The sequence below is a fragment of the Pantherophis guttatus genome, chromosome 1, assembly GCF_059756535.1.
Source record: "Pantherophis guttatus breed Tessera chromosome 1, ASM5975653v1, whole genome shotgun sequence".
In the NCBI taxonomy this organism is placed as follows: Eukaryota; Metazoa; Chordata; class Lepidosauria; order Squamata; family Colubridae; genus Pantherophis; species Pantherophis guttatus.
Window position 1 is genome coordinate 128664203 of NC_142063.1, and position 15492 is coordinate 128679694.

At 41.6% G+C, this 15492-nt stretch overlaps 1 protein-coding gene across 2 annotated transcripts in view; it reads right to left on the bottom strand.

Annotated features, from left to right (window-relative positions):
- HEG1 (heart development protein with EGF like domains 1) overlaps positions 1-14358 on the bottom strand; it is an 89875-nt gene extending 75517 nt beyond the window's left edge. For both annotated transcript variants that reach the window (XM_060687919.2, XM_060687918.2), the window contains exon 1: positions 13687-14358. In XM_060687919.2, coding sequence (XP_060543902.2) covers positions 13687-14074 — 388 coding nt within the window. In that variant the 5' untranslated portion in view covers positions 14075-14358. The remainder of the gene's footprint in view (positions 1-13686) is intronic.
- Between the last annotated feature and the right edge of the window lie 1134 nt (positions 14359-15492).

The window sequence follows — 15492 nt, forward strand, 5'->3', positions numbered from 1 at the left end:
TACTAGTTTACATTTCCCATTTTTCTTCACAGCTATTCCAAGCTGAGATCATGTTGCTGCTTTTCAAATCAGTGACTGAAAAGCCCCTTTGTTATCTGCCAATTTAGCTCCATATCACATCCCACACTGGATAAATGAAGAGATTGTATCACCAAGGACCAGAATTTAGCCATTTAAGCTGGGAACAAAAAACGATGAAATTTAAAAGGGACCTTATAATCTGGTTCTCATTCTACTGAGCAGGTTGGGGTGGGTGGGCTGGGGTTGGCAGGGTATGTGATGATAGCCTGTCCTTCACCTTTGGGCTGGCAAGTGCCTGAGCACAGGTGCGGCCTAGGGCAAGGGCGGAGGATTGCTGTTGTGAGCCTAGGGTAAGGTCCTGTGTGTATGGTTGCATGTCTGTGTTGTTTCTGATAAATGTATTTCTTGGGTAATTGGTGGATGAGTGGGGTGAAAGAATCTCTTGGCCTAGAAGAAGTGAGTGAAGGATCAGAGAGGGATGGGGGAGATAAGAGGTCATGCTGGAAACATGATGATAGACAGAGGGAAGGCAGGATATTAGATCCTTGGTGGCCTTGGACTTGTGGCTGAGCCATGTAGTGGTATCACCTTCCTAGAGTAAGGTGGTGATCCCTTTGGCATTGAAGGAGGCTAAGGGAAGGCAATGAAGAAGACAGTTGTGCTTCAGCTCTAGAGAACCTGAAGAAAGAAAATTATCTGGACCCGTTTCAATCAGGTTTCAGGCCAGGGTTTGATATGGAGACATCATTGAGCATGTTTGTTGATGATTTGCGGCATAGCCTGGATAGGAGCGGTGCATCCACCTTGGTGCTCCTAGATATCTCAGTGGCTTTTAACATCATCAACCATGATATGCCTTAGGGCTGGCATTAAGGTTTGGAGTTGGGATTTTCAATGGGATTTTGTGTGGTTGGCTTTTCTCTATGAGTAGTTTCAATAAATGTTGACAAGTAGGGAGATACCATGATCCTAGCTCCTTACTTTGGAGGTATTGCAAGATTTGAGGCTCTTTCCCTTCTGTTTAACAACTACATGAACCAGTGGGTGAGGTCATCTATCAGTCTGGGGGTCACATATTTTAAGGAGTATGTTAAGGAAAGATCTGGAGAGTCAGGAGGAAGAATGGCTACCAAGGCAATGGCCAAATGAAAGAAACCTGAATCCAGAACAGAATTATAACCCAAGAAAGCATCTCAGACAAGACCCTTCCTAGTTCTCACAAAGATAGAGAGCAGGGAAGTATATTCAGACTTTTCAGATTTTGTTATTATAAACTTATAATAAAAATAATACTGTATTAGCCTGCATCATTTTGATTTCCTAGTGTGGTCTACCTCAAAGATCAGACATATATTATTAGTATGTTGATGATATCTATTTATACATCTTAACCCATGGACTGGCCAACCAACACTGTCAATATCCTAGCCCAGTGTCTGGAACTATGCAGGTCTGAATGGGCAAAAAGAGACTCAGTCTCTGTCCTGACAGGACCAAATGGCTATGCTTATTTGGTCCACCTGGTTCCATTATAACAGATTGAAAGTGTCCACAGAGAAAGGAGAACAAAATGGTGCATCATTAACTCTCAGTGAGATTGTACTTCCCTGTTTGAGATTGGTAGACAATCTCAATCTGGGGGCCCTCTTGGAGTCCTGCTTTAGGAGGGCAGGAGAACATATGCACAGGTACATGTGTAGTGTGCCATTTGTACTACTTCCTGGACTGAGAGACTCTTCAACAATTGTATGTGCCCTGGTCTCTTCACTGTTGAATTACCATAATGTGCTTTATATGGGACTATCTATTCTTAAAGATCATCTGGACACTACAGCTGGTCCAGAAAGCAGTGGCATTGTTAGTGTTAGGAGTGTTGCATTACATTATGCTCATATGAATATAATATAATGCAGTGCAAGCTGCACTGGTTATCAGTCAGCTTCCTAGTGCAATTCAAGGTGCTGGCTATCACCTTTAAAGTCATTCATAAAGTCTCAAATTGCTCCGTAAACCAATCGACTTGTAATGACGCTATAGGGCATTGCATGCCAAAGAAACTAGACACAAGGACAATATTTTCTCCAATGCCATCACTCTGCTAAATAACTAATTCCCACAATACTGTCTTATGCTCTGGGTTGTCAAACCACTTAGTAGGACTGTATTACTATTATCCTTCTCATCTTTCCTATTACTTATTTCCTAGCTTCTTATGACTATAACTCTGTTGTCTGTATCTTATGATTTATGTTGCCTGCTTATTTAGTATCCTGATTATCGCTGAGTGTTGCATCTTATGATTTATGATGATTGTATTTTATGATTATGATCATGGCTTATCACTTGTTGGTTGTGTGTACAACTGAGAATTTATGCACGGGAGACAAATTCTTTGTGTATCCAATTACACAAAGCCAGTCAAGAATCCTATCCTATCCTATCCTATCCTATCCTATCCTATCCTATCCTATCCTATCCTATCCTATTTCCACTCCACTTCACTCGATTCCATTGCATTCCATTCCATTCTAAAAACCTCTCTGTTACATTTGCAATCCCAGCGTTAAGATCTCTCAACCTTCTTTTTCCTGAGAAATGTGTTTATTTCTTCAGGAAACTCTCAGACTTTTAGCTGTTACTGAATTCAGATGTGGCTCTAATCTATGGTTTTCTTAATTTCAATAATTTTAATTAATTGAATAAACTACAACTGTCTAATTTACATAAACTGCTGAGCCTTTCATGATGGTTTACAAACTGTAATGGTTGGATTTATACATCATGCTAAGCTAGAATCAAACTGACTATGGTTCAGTGTGGCGTATGAGTCTAGCTCTTGTTTTGAAATTTAGTTCTATCTCTAAATAGACAATATAATATATAATTTTAGACGCTGAACTTCTGGGAATCCCCTTTGGATAACTATGGGCAACATTCCAGTAGGAAAACCCTCAGATATCTCTTCTCTTCACTATTCCAGGCTTGACTGTTTTTTTTCTACATAGCTGTAATTTTAATTTTATTTCATCTGCATTCAGAGTATAACTTTCAATCCACATGGTACCACTCACAGTGTCCACAGAGGCCAAAAATTCCAATAGATGTATCCTAACAGTGCTTCTGAAGGGTCAAGTTGGACGCTTAGCCATGGAAATCCCCAGATACAGTATTTTGCTTTCCCCCCCCCCCCACCCCACCCCCAATCCAAGAAGGCTCCTCAGTGAGTCTTTTTGGGATGTGTAAATTTAGTCTACCCAGGGATAGAGCTGTCATGGTATGATGGTATGATATTTTGAACCTTTTGTTTGGCATTCTATAAGCTGTTTAGAGCCATTAGGAATTATTTATTTATTTTATTTTATTTCTATACCGCTCTTCTCCTGCGGGACTCAGGGCGGTGTACAGCCAAGATAAAACATAGCATATAAAATTTAAAAAACATTTTAAAAAACAATTAAATAATTTTGGCCCAAGTTTAAAACAACCCAATTAAAACTAAATCCAAATTAAAAACTGAGAGGATGGGATCAAGCCAGCCCAGCTAGATGGAATAAGTGTGTTTTCAGGGCCCAATGAAAAGTCCGGAGGTCTGATATCATGCGTATCTCAGGGGGCAGGTCATTCCAGAGGGCAGGTGCTGCCACAGAGAAGGCTCTCCCCCTGGGGGTCGCCAGCCGGCACTGTCTGGCCGACGGCACCCTGAGGAGGCCCTCTCTGTGCGAGCGAACTGGTCGGTGGGAGGCTATTGGCGGCAGAAGGCGGTCTCGCAAATACCCCGGCCCTAAGCCATGGAGCACTTTAAAGGTGGTCACCAACACCTTGAAGCACACTCGGAAGACCACAGGAAGCCAGTGCAGCTTGCGCAGGAAATGTGTTATATGTGAGCGCCCCGTCGCTCCCATAATCCCCCGTGCGGCCGCATTCTGGACCAACTGCAGCCTCCGGGTGCACCCCAAGGGGAGCCCAAGTAGATAAATAAAATCAACCTAGAGTTTTAATTCACGACACAAATGACCAGGCTCAAATTATACTACTGTGGACACAATATACAAATCTATAGAGAAGACTCTAATGCTGGACAAAATGGAATGAAAAGAGAAGAAGAAGATGACTAGCAGCAATGTGCATGGATTTAGTTACAGCAGTGATAAACACACTCTTGAAAGACTTGAACAATCAGATCATGGAGAATAACTATCTACAGTATGTTGTCTGTAAGAATCAGCAATGGCTTGATAGGTCATACAGGTAGTCCTTGACTTACAACCAGTTGCTTAAAGACCAGTTGCTCAAAATTACGACAAGCCCAGAATGGGTACTTTATAATCAACTTAAAATGTTGTGGTCCCCACCTCCCCAGTTATGTGACCATGTTTGAGATATTGGCAATCTGTTCGCCTTATTTACTGGTTACAGCATCTCACAGTCACATAAACAGAAGGACAGATCTCAGTCCTTTGGCTACCTGAATCAGAGGGGTTTTTGATCTTCACTTTGATCAGTTGTTAAAAATCTGGCCATGATATTGCTCCAAAAGCAGCAAGCAGAAGAAAAAACGCTTGAAGCACTGTTCAAGCAAGCAGAAGTAACAGCGAAGCCCTTCTCCTCAATGTCAGAGTTCATCATCTGTGAGTTATTTTGCCATTGGGGCAGAAAATCCCAGAAACACTTCTTTTCTGCACAAGAGTCATAATGCACAGATGTTTTAATTTGGTGCTTTAATTAGCGGGCTTGATTTTTCAGCATTTTTTTGTGGTGGTTGTGAAGGGGATTTACCCCGGTTGAGCAAATCTGTGGTTGTTTAGTAAATACCAATGGTTCAAACCCACTTTTCTAAGTGTGTGTTTTTGGCTGGAAATTCTTTGACAAAGCAGATGTAAATTTTCTTTAGCCAAGGTGCCTCAAAAAAATTAGAGCTAGGCTTATGTGGTTGAAATGGATGTTGTTTGGGGCATGTGAGAATCCACCTTAAAATCATACATTCTCTATGAAACAAATTCCAATTATAAACTGCAGGATGGGAAAGATTCTTACACCCTCACCTGACAAAACTTGGATTTGGACATTTACAACAAGGCTTTGTCTTCTCTTTTAATACTGAGCAATCCCCGTGACATTTCAGAAGCCTGGATCTGAAGACAGATGGCAGCCAAACAAGCAATAGCTATTTTAATGCCGAAGTGGAATGCTACAGCTTGAGAATTTCCTCACGGGAGATGCATTCTTCTAGGATTATATTATTTCTTGGGCTGACTGCCTCAAGACTACAGCCTCCCATTTCCCTTTTGGGTGGGAAAGTTTTTCTCCTTGTTAAGGGACTCTAATTCTAATTTGAGCCTGAACGGCTAAATTAGACATTCCAATAAGACTGTCTAGCTAGGAGTTGTGTCAAATAAGAGGACACAGTGATACAGCATTTAAATTGCAATCATACATGCCAGGGTCGTTTTGTATGCATTTTCTCACAATTTGTCTATCCACAGAACTTTGCTCAAGGATCTGCTCCATTCACAACCAATGGTTATAAACAACCAGATTTTACATAGGGCACAACTCCAGCATTCTCTAACTTTTGCTCTGTTCTGATTAGAAAGTTATGGTCAGAAAACCCTGCTGAAATTAATGCTCATATGCTTTCTTCAAGAAGAGATATCAAGTATGTTAATAATAAAACAAATCATATGTATTATACTACATCACAAAAACATCCAAGGTAAAATTCTCCAAAGGAAGGAAAGGTAAAGCTTATGGAAAGTGCTGGCATCACTCTGGATGGTGATTCAATACAAATAAAGAATGTTCAAACCCAGGGAGAAACCACAAATTGTTACTAAAAAATAATAAATGAATTACCCAACATACTTCAATGAAACATCACCACCCTTATGGGCATCAGAAACCAAATTCTTAATTTTTTATTCTGCTAATGCGACATTACTCCATAAAAATTAAACACAGTTAGTTGAGCCTCTATGATCATTGCTGTGATAGAGACCTGTCCGGTGGTTCTTAAAGTGGAGGTAATTATCCCCCAAAGGGTAAATTGGGCATATCCTGGAGAAATAAAGCAATTTGTAATTATTTGTTTGTGACTTGATGATCCAGTGTACGACTGTCCCTGGTGAGACACTTCTGTAAAACAACAGAGTCTGGAATTTTTTTTGTGGAGGTAATGACATTATTTGAGACCACTGAAAGGGGTAATTGGGTCAAACATCTTAAGAACCACTAGACTAATCCTTAAAAAGAAGAGCCAGTGAGCTTTAGTTCGCCACAAGACTGCAATTTTGCTAGGCAAGCATACCGTAAATCGGTGGTCATATGGGTGGGGTCAGCTGCTCCCCATCCAGAAGGCCACTCCTGACCAACATGCCTTGGCTCCTGTTCCTTCTGCTACGTCTCTCTCATGTGGAACAGAGAAACACAACAGATAAGAAAACAGATACTGTAAGCAATCTCTTCCCTCAAGTCTTTCCTTCTTCCTCTATATAATATTAAGATTTGGTAAAGATGAGTGAAGAAGTATTTGGTGGCAATGACTTTTTCTTCCTGATGTACGGAAGTGTGTGGGACAGTGCTGGAAGAAACAGTGGTAACTGGGAAGATGAAGAGTACATCCTCCTGGTATTCTCAGTTCAATCAATTTCGATGGACAAAGAGTAGAATTTCACATTATATCCAGGAATTCTTCCAACTCTGCTAGCCTCACATATTGTTTCATCCTTTATTTGCCGAACAAACTATAATACAGGTAGTCCTCAACTTAAATAGTTTGTTTAGTGACCATTCAAACAGCCGTATTGAAAAAAAGCGACTTATAATGACTGCTGCACAATCCCCATGATCAAAAGTTGGACGCTTGGCAACTTCCATGTATTTATGACAGTTGCAGTGTTCCAGGTCATATGATCACTTTTTGTGACCTTCCGACAAGCAAAGTCAATGGGGAAGCCAGATTCATTTAACAACCATGTAGTTATTAACTTAACAACTGAAGTGATTCCCTTAACAACTATGGTATGAAACTGTAAAATGGGGCAAAATTCATTTAACAAATCTCTCTCTTAACAACAGAAATTTTGGGCTGAATTGTGAGTGTAAATTGAGGACTACCTGTAGTCAGGTTCACAACACCCTAAGCTGTAAGCCTCGGGTTGATTTACCAAGTCCATGTGCAGTGTGACTTTTCCTGTTGAAGGAAGAAGATAAATCTTTTCCTGCAGAGTTTTTGCATAAACGGCTCATCTCCTGATAGATATTACATATGCATAATATTGTATAAAGATATTTCAACTAGTAAAACCAAAATGATTACTCGTACCACGGCTTAAAAATGTCTTGAAGAATATTACAGGTAGTCTGTTTTTCCTTCTTATTGAAAGAGCAACAGAAAATAATGCTAACATATATATTAAACCCATTCATTCATTTCTGAATCTCAAAGTACAGAAGCTGGAAGACTCTGCTAAAGTCTGAGACTAAATTGGATCTACAGAATCCTTGCTGGTGAATAGAGCAGTTGCTTCTAATATAATATAATAAGGCATAAAGGAATAATTCAATGGTACATATCTACTAAAAGTGCTTTAGAAATAGTCTTAGAAACAAATTATTTTTATGTGCTGACAAATGAAATAAGTCTCCTTGATCATTATGGATGATTTAGTAAATTACCATTTAATGGTATAGTATAATACTTTAGTAGATTCTCAGGTTATTCAATTAACAATATTCTCATATAGTTTCTGTGGGCTATAATATGCTTAGGGACATTTTCAAAAATGAAAAGTTTGAATATCTTCATTTGTGGATGTTAGTATTTCAAATTGCTTGTCACACTGATATAAAAAAATGAAGAAAAATAATGATTTTCGTATATGAAGAAAAATGAATAAAATATAAATATTAGTATAGGTGAAATATTAGTGCTGATATGGATTCCTATATTAATACTTTAAGATGTTTTAAGCATCTTAATAAGTTATTAAGAAGCTTTTTATGGAATTATCTAAGTGCCAGAATTTCTATATCTAAGCTACATTTTTCATATGGTGATGGGGAATTTAATTCTCCTGATTTTCAGTTTAATTGTAGTTTTACTATTATTTCTTTATGGAGTTCAAGTGTTTAAATTCAATTTAAATATGATCCTTTCAATAATGTGGCAGTAAATTGTTTCACATTTTAGTTAAAATTGTATTTTCAGCATTAAAGGCCATAAGACAAATTAGGGGGTAAAAAAGTTACAATAGCTTTCTAATGTTGACCTTTGTTTTCATTAGAAATTTACATTATATAATCATCCCAATAGAGGAATGATACATAGCATTGGAAGGTTACACCTTATTCAGAAGAAACAGACTCCACAGAAAGGATGAGAGGTACCGTGTATAAAAAATAGGAATTCAGGAATCAGGCATGAAAATCCTGTTGAAAGAATCTGGGTAAGTGATACCATGGGAGTTTATAGCTGACACTTGGCAGGTAGAAGATGCAAATAAGACTTTCTGTGTTAAATAATCTTTGAAAGAGGCATGCAACAGTAATAATGAGAGAAATTCATTTCTCTGACATCTGTCAAAACTATTGACAGAATAGTTTTCTTTTCTATTCTCTTGGTGATAACTCCATGTGTCAGCAGGCAGAAGAAAAAACAAAGGATATGCTATCCTGGGCCCAATCCTAACCAATAGGATAGAATTAATTGTAGAAGTGAAGGTGACTGAAACCTTGGTGGATATAGTGTTCATGTTATTCTTGATTTTGTGATATCCACTGGAGGAAGAACTGAGAAGAGGCAGATCTGCAAACTGGACTTCAGAAGATTTTGATGAATTCTAAAGGAAAGTAGATTGGACTCAGTAGCTTCAAAGACTTAAGGAGAAAAGTATCCATGAGGATTCAGAAATCCTTTGAGATATTGACGGCATAATTGTAAACAATTCTTACAACAAGGAATGATAAGAGTTTAAAAGGAAAACATGGACACACAAAGGGCTTTCTAACAAGCTGAAGAAAAAAAAAGCCAAACAGGTATAGGAAATATAATGGGAAAATAAAATCAAAGAAAAACACAAGGTTATGTCCAGAAACTGCAGAGATAGGGACAGAAAGGCTAATGCTGTGGCTTGAAGAGCATAGCAAAATAACAAAAATAACAAAAGAAAACCCTATTTATTTGGGTACATTGGGAATAAAAAAAGAAAACCAAAGAAGATGCAGGCCCATGGTGGGGTAAAATTAATGAATGATGGCTGATGGTGAGTTGATGGTAGATTATAATGAGAAGAGAACCTCTTAATTTAAGAAATTAACTCTGTAATGGAGCACTAGCTGCTTATTATAATATCACTGGGAAAAGAGGGAGCTGCATCTTAGCAGAGACAAGGAAATATAAGAGAGAACTTAGTCATTTTAAATGAACTTAAGTCTCCAGGACCAGATGAATTACACTGGAAAGGCTTGTCCCATCGTTGACCCATTCTGTTAAGATATCCATTCCAAACACATAATAAAGTTTAGAGAAATGGAGTTGAATATGTTGAACGAAACTGTACATTAAAAATGGAACGTATTACTGTGTGAAGAATGTGGATTTATTGAGCATAGTCCAGGGGTAACAAAGAAGATCATTCTGTTCTTGGATGGAATGGAAAGATGGTGGAATGGAAAGATGGAAAGATGGTGCCACCCCTATCTTAAGAGTCTCTGATTGATCATGCCTTTTTGCTCTCTGCTTATAAATTGTCTTTGACATAATGGAAATATTGACCAATATTATTTTAAGTGGTGAAGGTTGAACACTACCTTTAAAACTTACATACATTTGGTAATCACTTATTTTTTCCTTTCTCTTTCTATTGGCTGCCGCTTTTCCAATAAAACTTTTTCAAAGCAAGAACATTTTTTAAAAGGGGCATTAATCTTAAAGACCTGGATGATTTTTCTCATTAATTTAATGGAAACCTAAGGACCAACTTTTCATAAGGAGTCCTACACTAGTTCCAAATTAATATTGTTCCACTCAGAAGACCTCTAGTTCTCCTATAGAGATCATTGTCACTTTCTACATTCTGATACCTAAAGGTGAGTAGAAGAGGCTGTGAGTGGAGAAAGCTTGTGCTGCAAACTTATAAATTTTCTTTTAAAAGTCACTGTTATTCAAATCGATGGTATGCAAATTTGAGCAAAATTCAAATTAAGTGTCCTTAATTCTATCCATGGGTCCCATCCTGCATCACAGAGACATACAGTATCCTTTTCTAGCCAAATCACATTCTACCCTTCTGCTCTTTCTACTTTTAGGTAATTTTTGGTACTGAATTAGAGATCATTTACTATATACAGAGAAATCATTTTTTCAGAGCCATAACCTTGGCAAATTAAAGAAAATAAAAACAAATTGATTCCATAGCCTTCTTCTAGTGCACACTTGCCTGCTCGTTTTAGCTTGGAACCCAAACTCAGAAGTAAGTCTCACTTAATTGATTGGATTTGACTCCTTCAGTTAAATCTCTCATGTGGCATACCAGATATGCCTCACCTATTGTAATTCAACAGAATATTATCTGAGTTCAGCCAATATAGGACTGTAGTGGAAGTCCAGAGGTTCAAACTACAAATCCAAGTATTCCATGATGCGTAGAATGTTAGCTTGCTCTGCCAAAATGGGCATTTGACCTTAGTTTTTGTTTTTCATGATCCATCCTCTGGTTTGGCTCTGTCTAAGCACAGAGCAAGAATCTGGAAATGAAAATTCTATTTGCTTGCCATATTTTGGTATATTTGTATATCACAAATGCTTAAAAAAGCACTTTTGTTGAAAATACTTTGGTTATTGTAAAGATATAACAATTGGAACAATAATGAATAAAGCTGTTCCAACAGTTTATAAATTACCATTCTGGCATACAAAATATGTAACAAAATTGTTTTCATTCCATTGCCAGCATCAATTTCCATTCACTTAACTGCAGAGGCATTGATGTGAGAGAGAGGTGGGGAGAGAAGGAGGGATGGAGGGAGAGGGGAAAGAGGAGGAGGAGGAGGAGGAGGAAGAGAGAAGGTGGAGGGAGGCAGAGAGAGAGGGGGAGAGGGAAAGGGAGAGGGAAAGGAAGAGAGAGAAACGTAGTCTAATTCAGTGATGAAAAAAACGATTCCTACAAAATTTTAGGTAATTTACTCAGAAGCAAAATTTAGCAGGGACTGTGGCATTTTCTCCAAGTGAAGGGTATAAGTAAACTTTAGTAAGTTGCTGTATGAGTAGATTTAGTTCTTCAGATTTCACATTAGCAACAGAGTTGGACATATTCTCTCCAAGAATGTTCATACACTGAATATTATCTAATTATCTATCAAGAACACATCTAGAAATTCTTATAATAAACAAACATCACTTTGTCTCTTTAAGCCATATGGAAAGTGATTATTTTACTGGAAACAAAATGATTTGTTTGATGTAATAGTGACAGGAAGAAACCAGCTTGTTTTGATCACTTGATCAAAGCTTATTAACCAAACTAAAATCAGTTTCTACTGAGAATCTGCCGGCAGACTGACTCTTCAGGTCCTGTAAACAAATCCCCTCAAAACATTTTGCCAAGTGCATAATGCCACTAATGTAGAGTTAGTCGCCCTCCCCCACCCCACCTCCCCTATGCTCCTCTCTTAATACTTTGCAGCAGACAATTGATGCTAAGAAAATGACATCTTCCCAGTAATCTCTCAGGGGAAAATCCCGTTTACATCGGCTTCCTTCCTAAGACCTACTGGAGAGGGAGAGGGGGATTTAATATTTCAAATGGTGTGTGTGATAAACTATATATACATTTGTGTGTGTGTGTGTGTGTGTGTGTGTGTGTGTGTGTGTGTGTGTGTGTACAGTCAGTAGAGATGTGCTTACTATTGTCAGTTTTCTTCTAAGCACAACTGGGCAGTGCTTAGTCTTACTGGGCAGACTTGGAGGTTGGGGGCAGAGGGAGGGAGAATGAGAGAATGAGGAGGGGGAGAAATGGAGGGAGAGGGGGAGAGAGGGGGAGAGAGAGAGACTGACTTTCTATTGTGAGGAAACTGGCAAAAGGAGGGAGAGGGAGAAAGGGAGGGAGAGGGAGAATGAGAGAGAGGGGAGAGACTTTCTATTGTGGGGAAACTGGCAAAGGGAGGGAGAGGGAGGGAGAGAGAGGGAGAGGGAGAGAGAGAGACTGACTTTCTATTGTGGGGAAACTGGTAAAAGGAGGGAGAGGGACAGGGAGAGGGAGGGAGAATGAGAGAGAGGGGAGAGACTTTCTATTGTGGGGAAACTGGCAAAGGGATGGAGTGGGAGAGAGGAAGGGAGAGGAAGAGGGGAGAGAGAGACTGACTTTCTATTGTGAGGAAACTGGCAAAAGGAGGGAGAGGGAGAAAGGGAGGGAGAGGGAGAGAGAGAGACTGACTTTCTATTGTGGGGAAACTGGTAAAAGGAGGGAGAGGGACAGGGAGAGGGAGGGAGAATGAGAGAGAGGGGAGAGACTTTCTATTGTGGGGAAACTGGCAAAGGGAGGGAGAGGGAGGGAGAGAGAGGGAGAGGGAGAGAGAGAGACTGACTTTCTATTGTGGGGAAACTGGTAAAAGGAGGGAGAGGGACAGGGAGAGGGAGGGAGAATGAGAGAGAGGGGAGAGACTTTCTATTGTGGGGAAACTGGCAAAGGGATGGAGTGGGAGAGAGGAAGGGAGAGGAAGAGGGGAGAGAGAGACTGACTTTCTATTGTGAGGAAACTGGCAAAAGGAGGGAGAGGGAGAAAGGGAGGGAGAGGGAGAGAGAGAGACTGACTTTCTATTGTGGGGAAACTGGTAAAAGGAGGGAGAGGGACAGGGAGAGGGAGGGAGAATGAGAGAGAGGGGAGAGACTTTCTATTGTGGGGAAACTGGCAAAGGGATGGAGTGGGAGAGAGGAAGGGAGAGGAAGAGGGGAGAGAGAGACTGACTTTCTATTGTGAGGAAACTGGCAAAGGGAGGGAGAGGGAGGGAGAGAGAGGGAGAGGGAGAGAGAGAGACTGACTTTCTATTGTGGGGAAACTGGTAAAAGGAGGGAGAGGGACAGGGAGAGGGAGGGAGAATGAGAGAGAGGGGAGAGACTTTCTATTGTGGGGAAACTGGCAAAGGGATGGAGTGGGAGAGAGGAAGGGAGAGGGAGAGGGGAGAGAGAGACTGACTTTCTATTGTGAGGAAACTGGCAAAAGGAGGGAGAGGGAGAAAGGGAGGGAGAGGGAGAGAGAGAGACTGACTTTCTATTGTGGGGAAACTGGTAAAAGGAGGGAGAGGGACAGGGAGAGGGAGGGAGAATGAGAGAGAGGGGAGAGACTTTCTATTGTGGGGTAACTGGCAAAGGGAGGGAAAGGGAGAGGGAGGGAGAGAGACTTTCTACTGTGGGGAAACTGGCGGCTAAAAGGAGAGCTCTACAGCCGTTCCTTTTGACAACCTGCAAGGAATCCCCAGTCCAAAATGGGATAATAAAATATGCTGCACCGGTGGACGGACGGACGGAAGGATGAAGCCGAGCATTCTCCAGCAGCTGCTGTTGTCCGTGCGGTGCACTCCCCACACACGCACGTATACACACGCACCGACACAAACACAAGAGTTTCCCTCTTCCCCGCCCTTTCCCCCCTTTCCTACCCTTTCACTCACCCGGGCTGTCGCTGCCGCCGTCTCGATCCGCCGTCCGATCCCAAACGCTGACAGATGCCGCGGAAGGCTGAGGGCTTCCTTTCTCCCTCGGAAGTCGCGAGGAGGAAGCCGCAAGAAAAGCGGATCCCCCCTGGATGGTCGCCGCTGCCCGAGGCCCCGCCGTAGCGACGGGGGGACGCTCGGAGGGCGAGGGAGAGGAGGCAGAGCCCAGGGAGAAAGATCCCACAAAGAGATGCGGCCCCAGCAGCAGCAGCAGGAGGCTGAGGGGACGGAGCAGAAACAGGCGCGTTGCTGGCATGATGCTTGGGGTTTCACATGCCCGGCGTTGTTGCAGAGCAGTAATCATAACAACCACCACAAACATCACCACAACCACCATCATCATCATCCTCAGGAAGCAGTTGCAGGCAGAGCCATGCCCGGCAGGCGGGAAGGGAGCGGGCGCTTCAGAGAAGCAGAGCCGCGGGCGCGCCCAAAGTTCCCCGGGTCAGTGGCGAGGCGGCGGCGGCGGCCGGCCCCCGGGACGGCATGGTCGAGCGGGGCGGACGCGGCTCAGGCAGTGGCCGCTCGCGGTGGCGCGGAGCCTGAAAGTAAAAGCGCCCGCAAGGGCAGGCTCCTCCTCGCGGCCGCTGACATCACACCCTGCCGAGGCTGCTCTCTTTCCCCTCAAGCGGCCGTCCCGCTCCCCTCCGCCCCTGCAGGCTGCTCCTCGGGGCATCCCCCAGTCGGGACCCGGTCCTGTCTAGGGAGGGGCTGGGAACGGGCCGTCGGGTAGAGAAGGGAGTATGAGAGACGCGTGTGAGGAGCCCAAAGGCGCGAGTCGAGACTCGAAGCACGAGGGAGACCCTGACGCGCCGGTTTGAAAGGCCCGGAGGGAAGAAGTCAAGCGTGAAGTTTGCTGGCCGACTCTGATAGCCAGAAAAGTGTCAGTCTGTTATGCGTGTGTGTATGCACCCATTCACACATCGCCGCTTTCAGCGTGAAGAAGAATCCTTGAGGACTAGAAACCTGATGGTCCTTTGCTTCATTCCGATGAGCTAATGCATGCCCACCGATGGATTTTTGTCCTTTCCCTTTTCTCCTATACATCGACGGAGGCAGCCAAATTGTGACTTGTGGGCTATGGGGATTCTTAAATCAGAGCAGAGAATTTGGCTCCAAATGTGAAGAGTAGAGCTGACAGAAATTTGGATGTCCTAATGTGGACTTCCAGACACACTTGCATACCTACACACATCTCTTTGGATATTTTCAAGCTTATCAATGCATTTTTTTTCCATTTCCTGCCACTATAATTCAAAAGTATGTTTCATGCAATTTTATTTTCAAGCAATGGTGAAAGTACTTAAGTGATATGAAAATAATAAAAAAAGGCATTTTGTTGGTTTTTATTGAGGTAACTGACTATCCTGTAACAAAAACCTCAAAAGTATTTCTGGCTGAACAAACACATTTTATTTTCAGAGATGTGATGACTGTCTAGGATTATATTCAAAATCCCAGAAACAAACAAAAAAAAATTAATGCATTTACAAACTGCAGCACTTGCATAAAAGCAAGTTACACAGTTTTTGGAAAAGTCTTTAAATATTGGTCTGAACTTCATCAAATCTACACCCTTTAATCCAGGAATAATAAATCATATTCATTTCTCTGAATAGTTATTTATCGTCTGCTTTCATCTAAACTATACTTCAACATTGTTCTATTGTCTGCCTAACATTCACAAAACCATGACTTAAAAGATTTAAGCAGAGAAAAGAGAGGGAAAGGGTGTGTGTGGTATTCATGCCAGGGGCAAGGGAA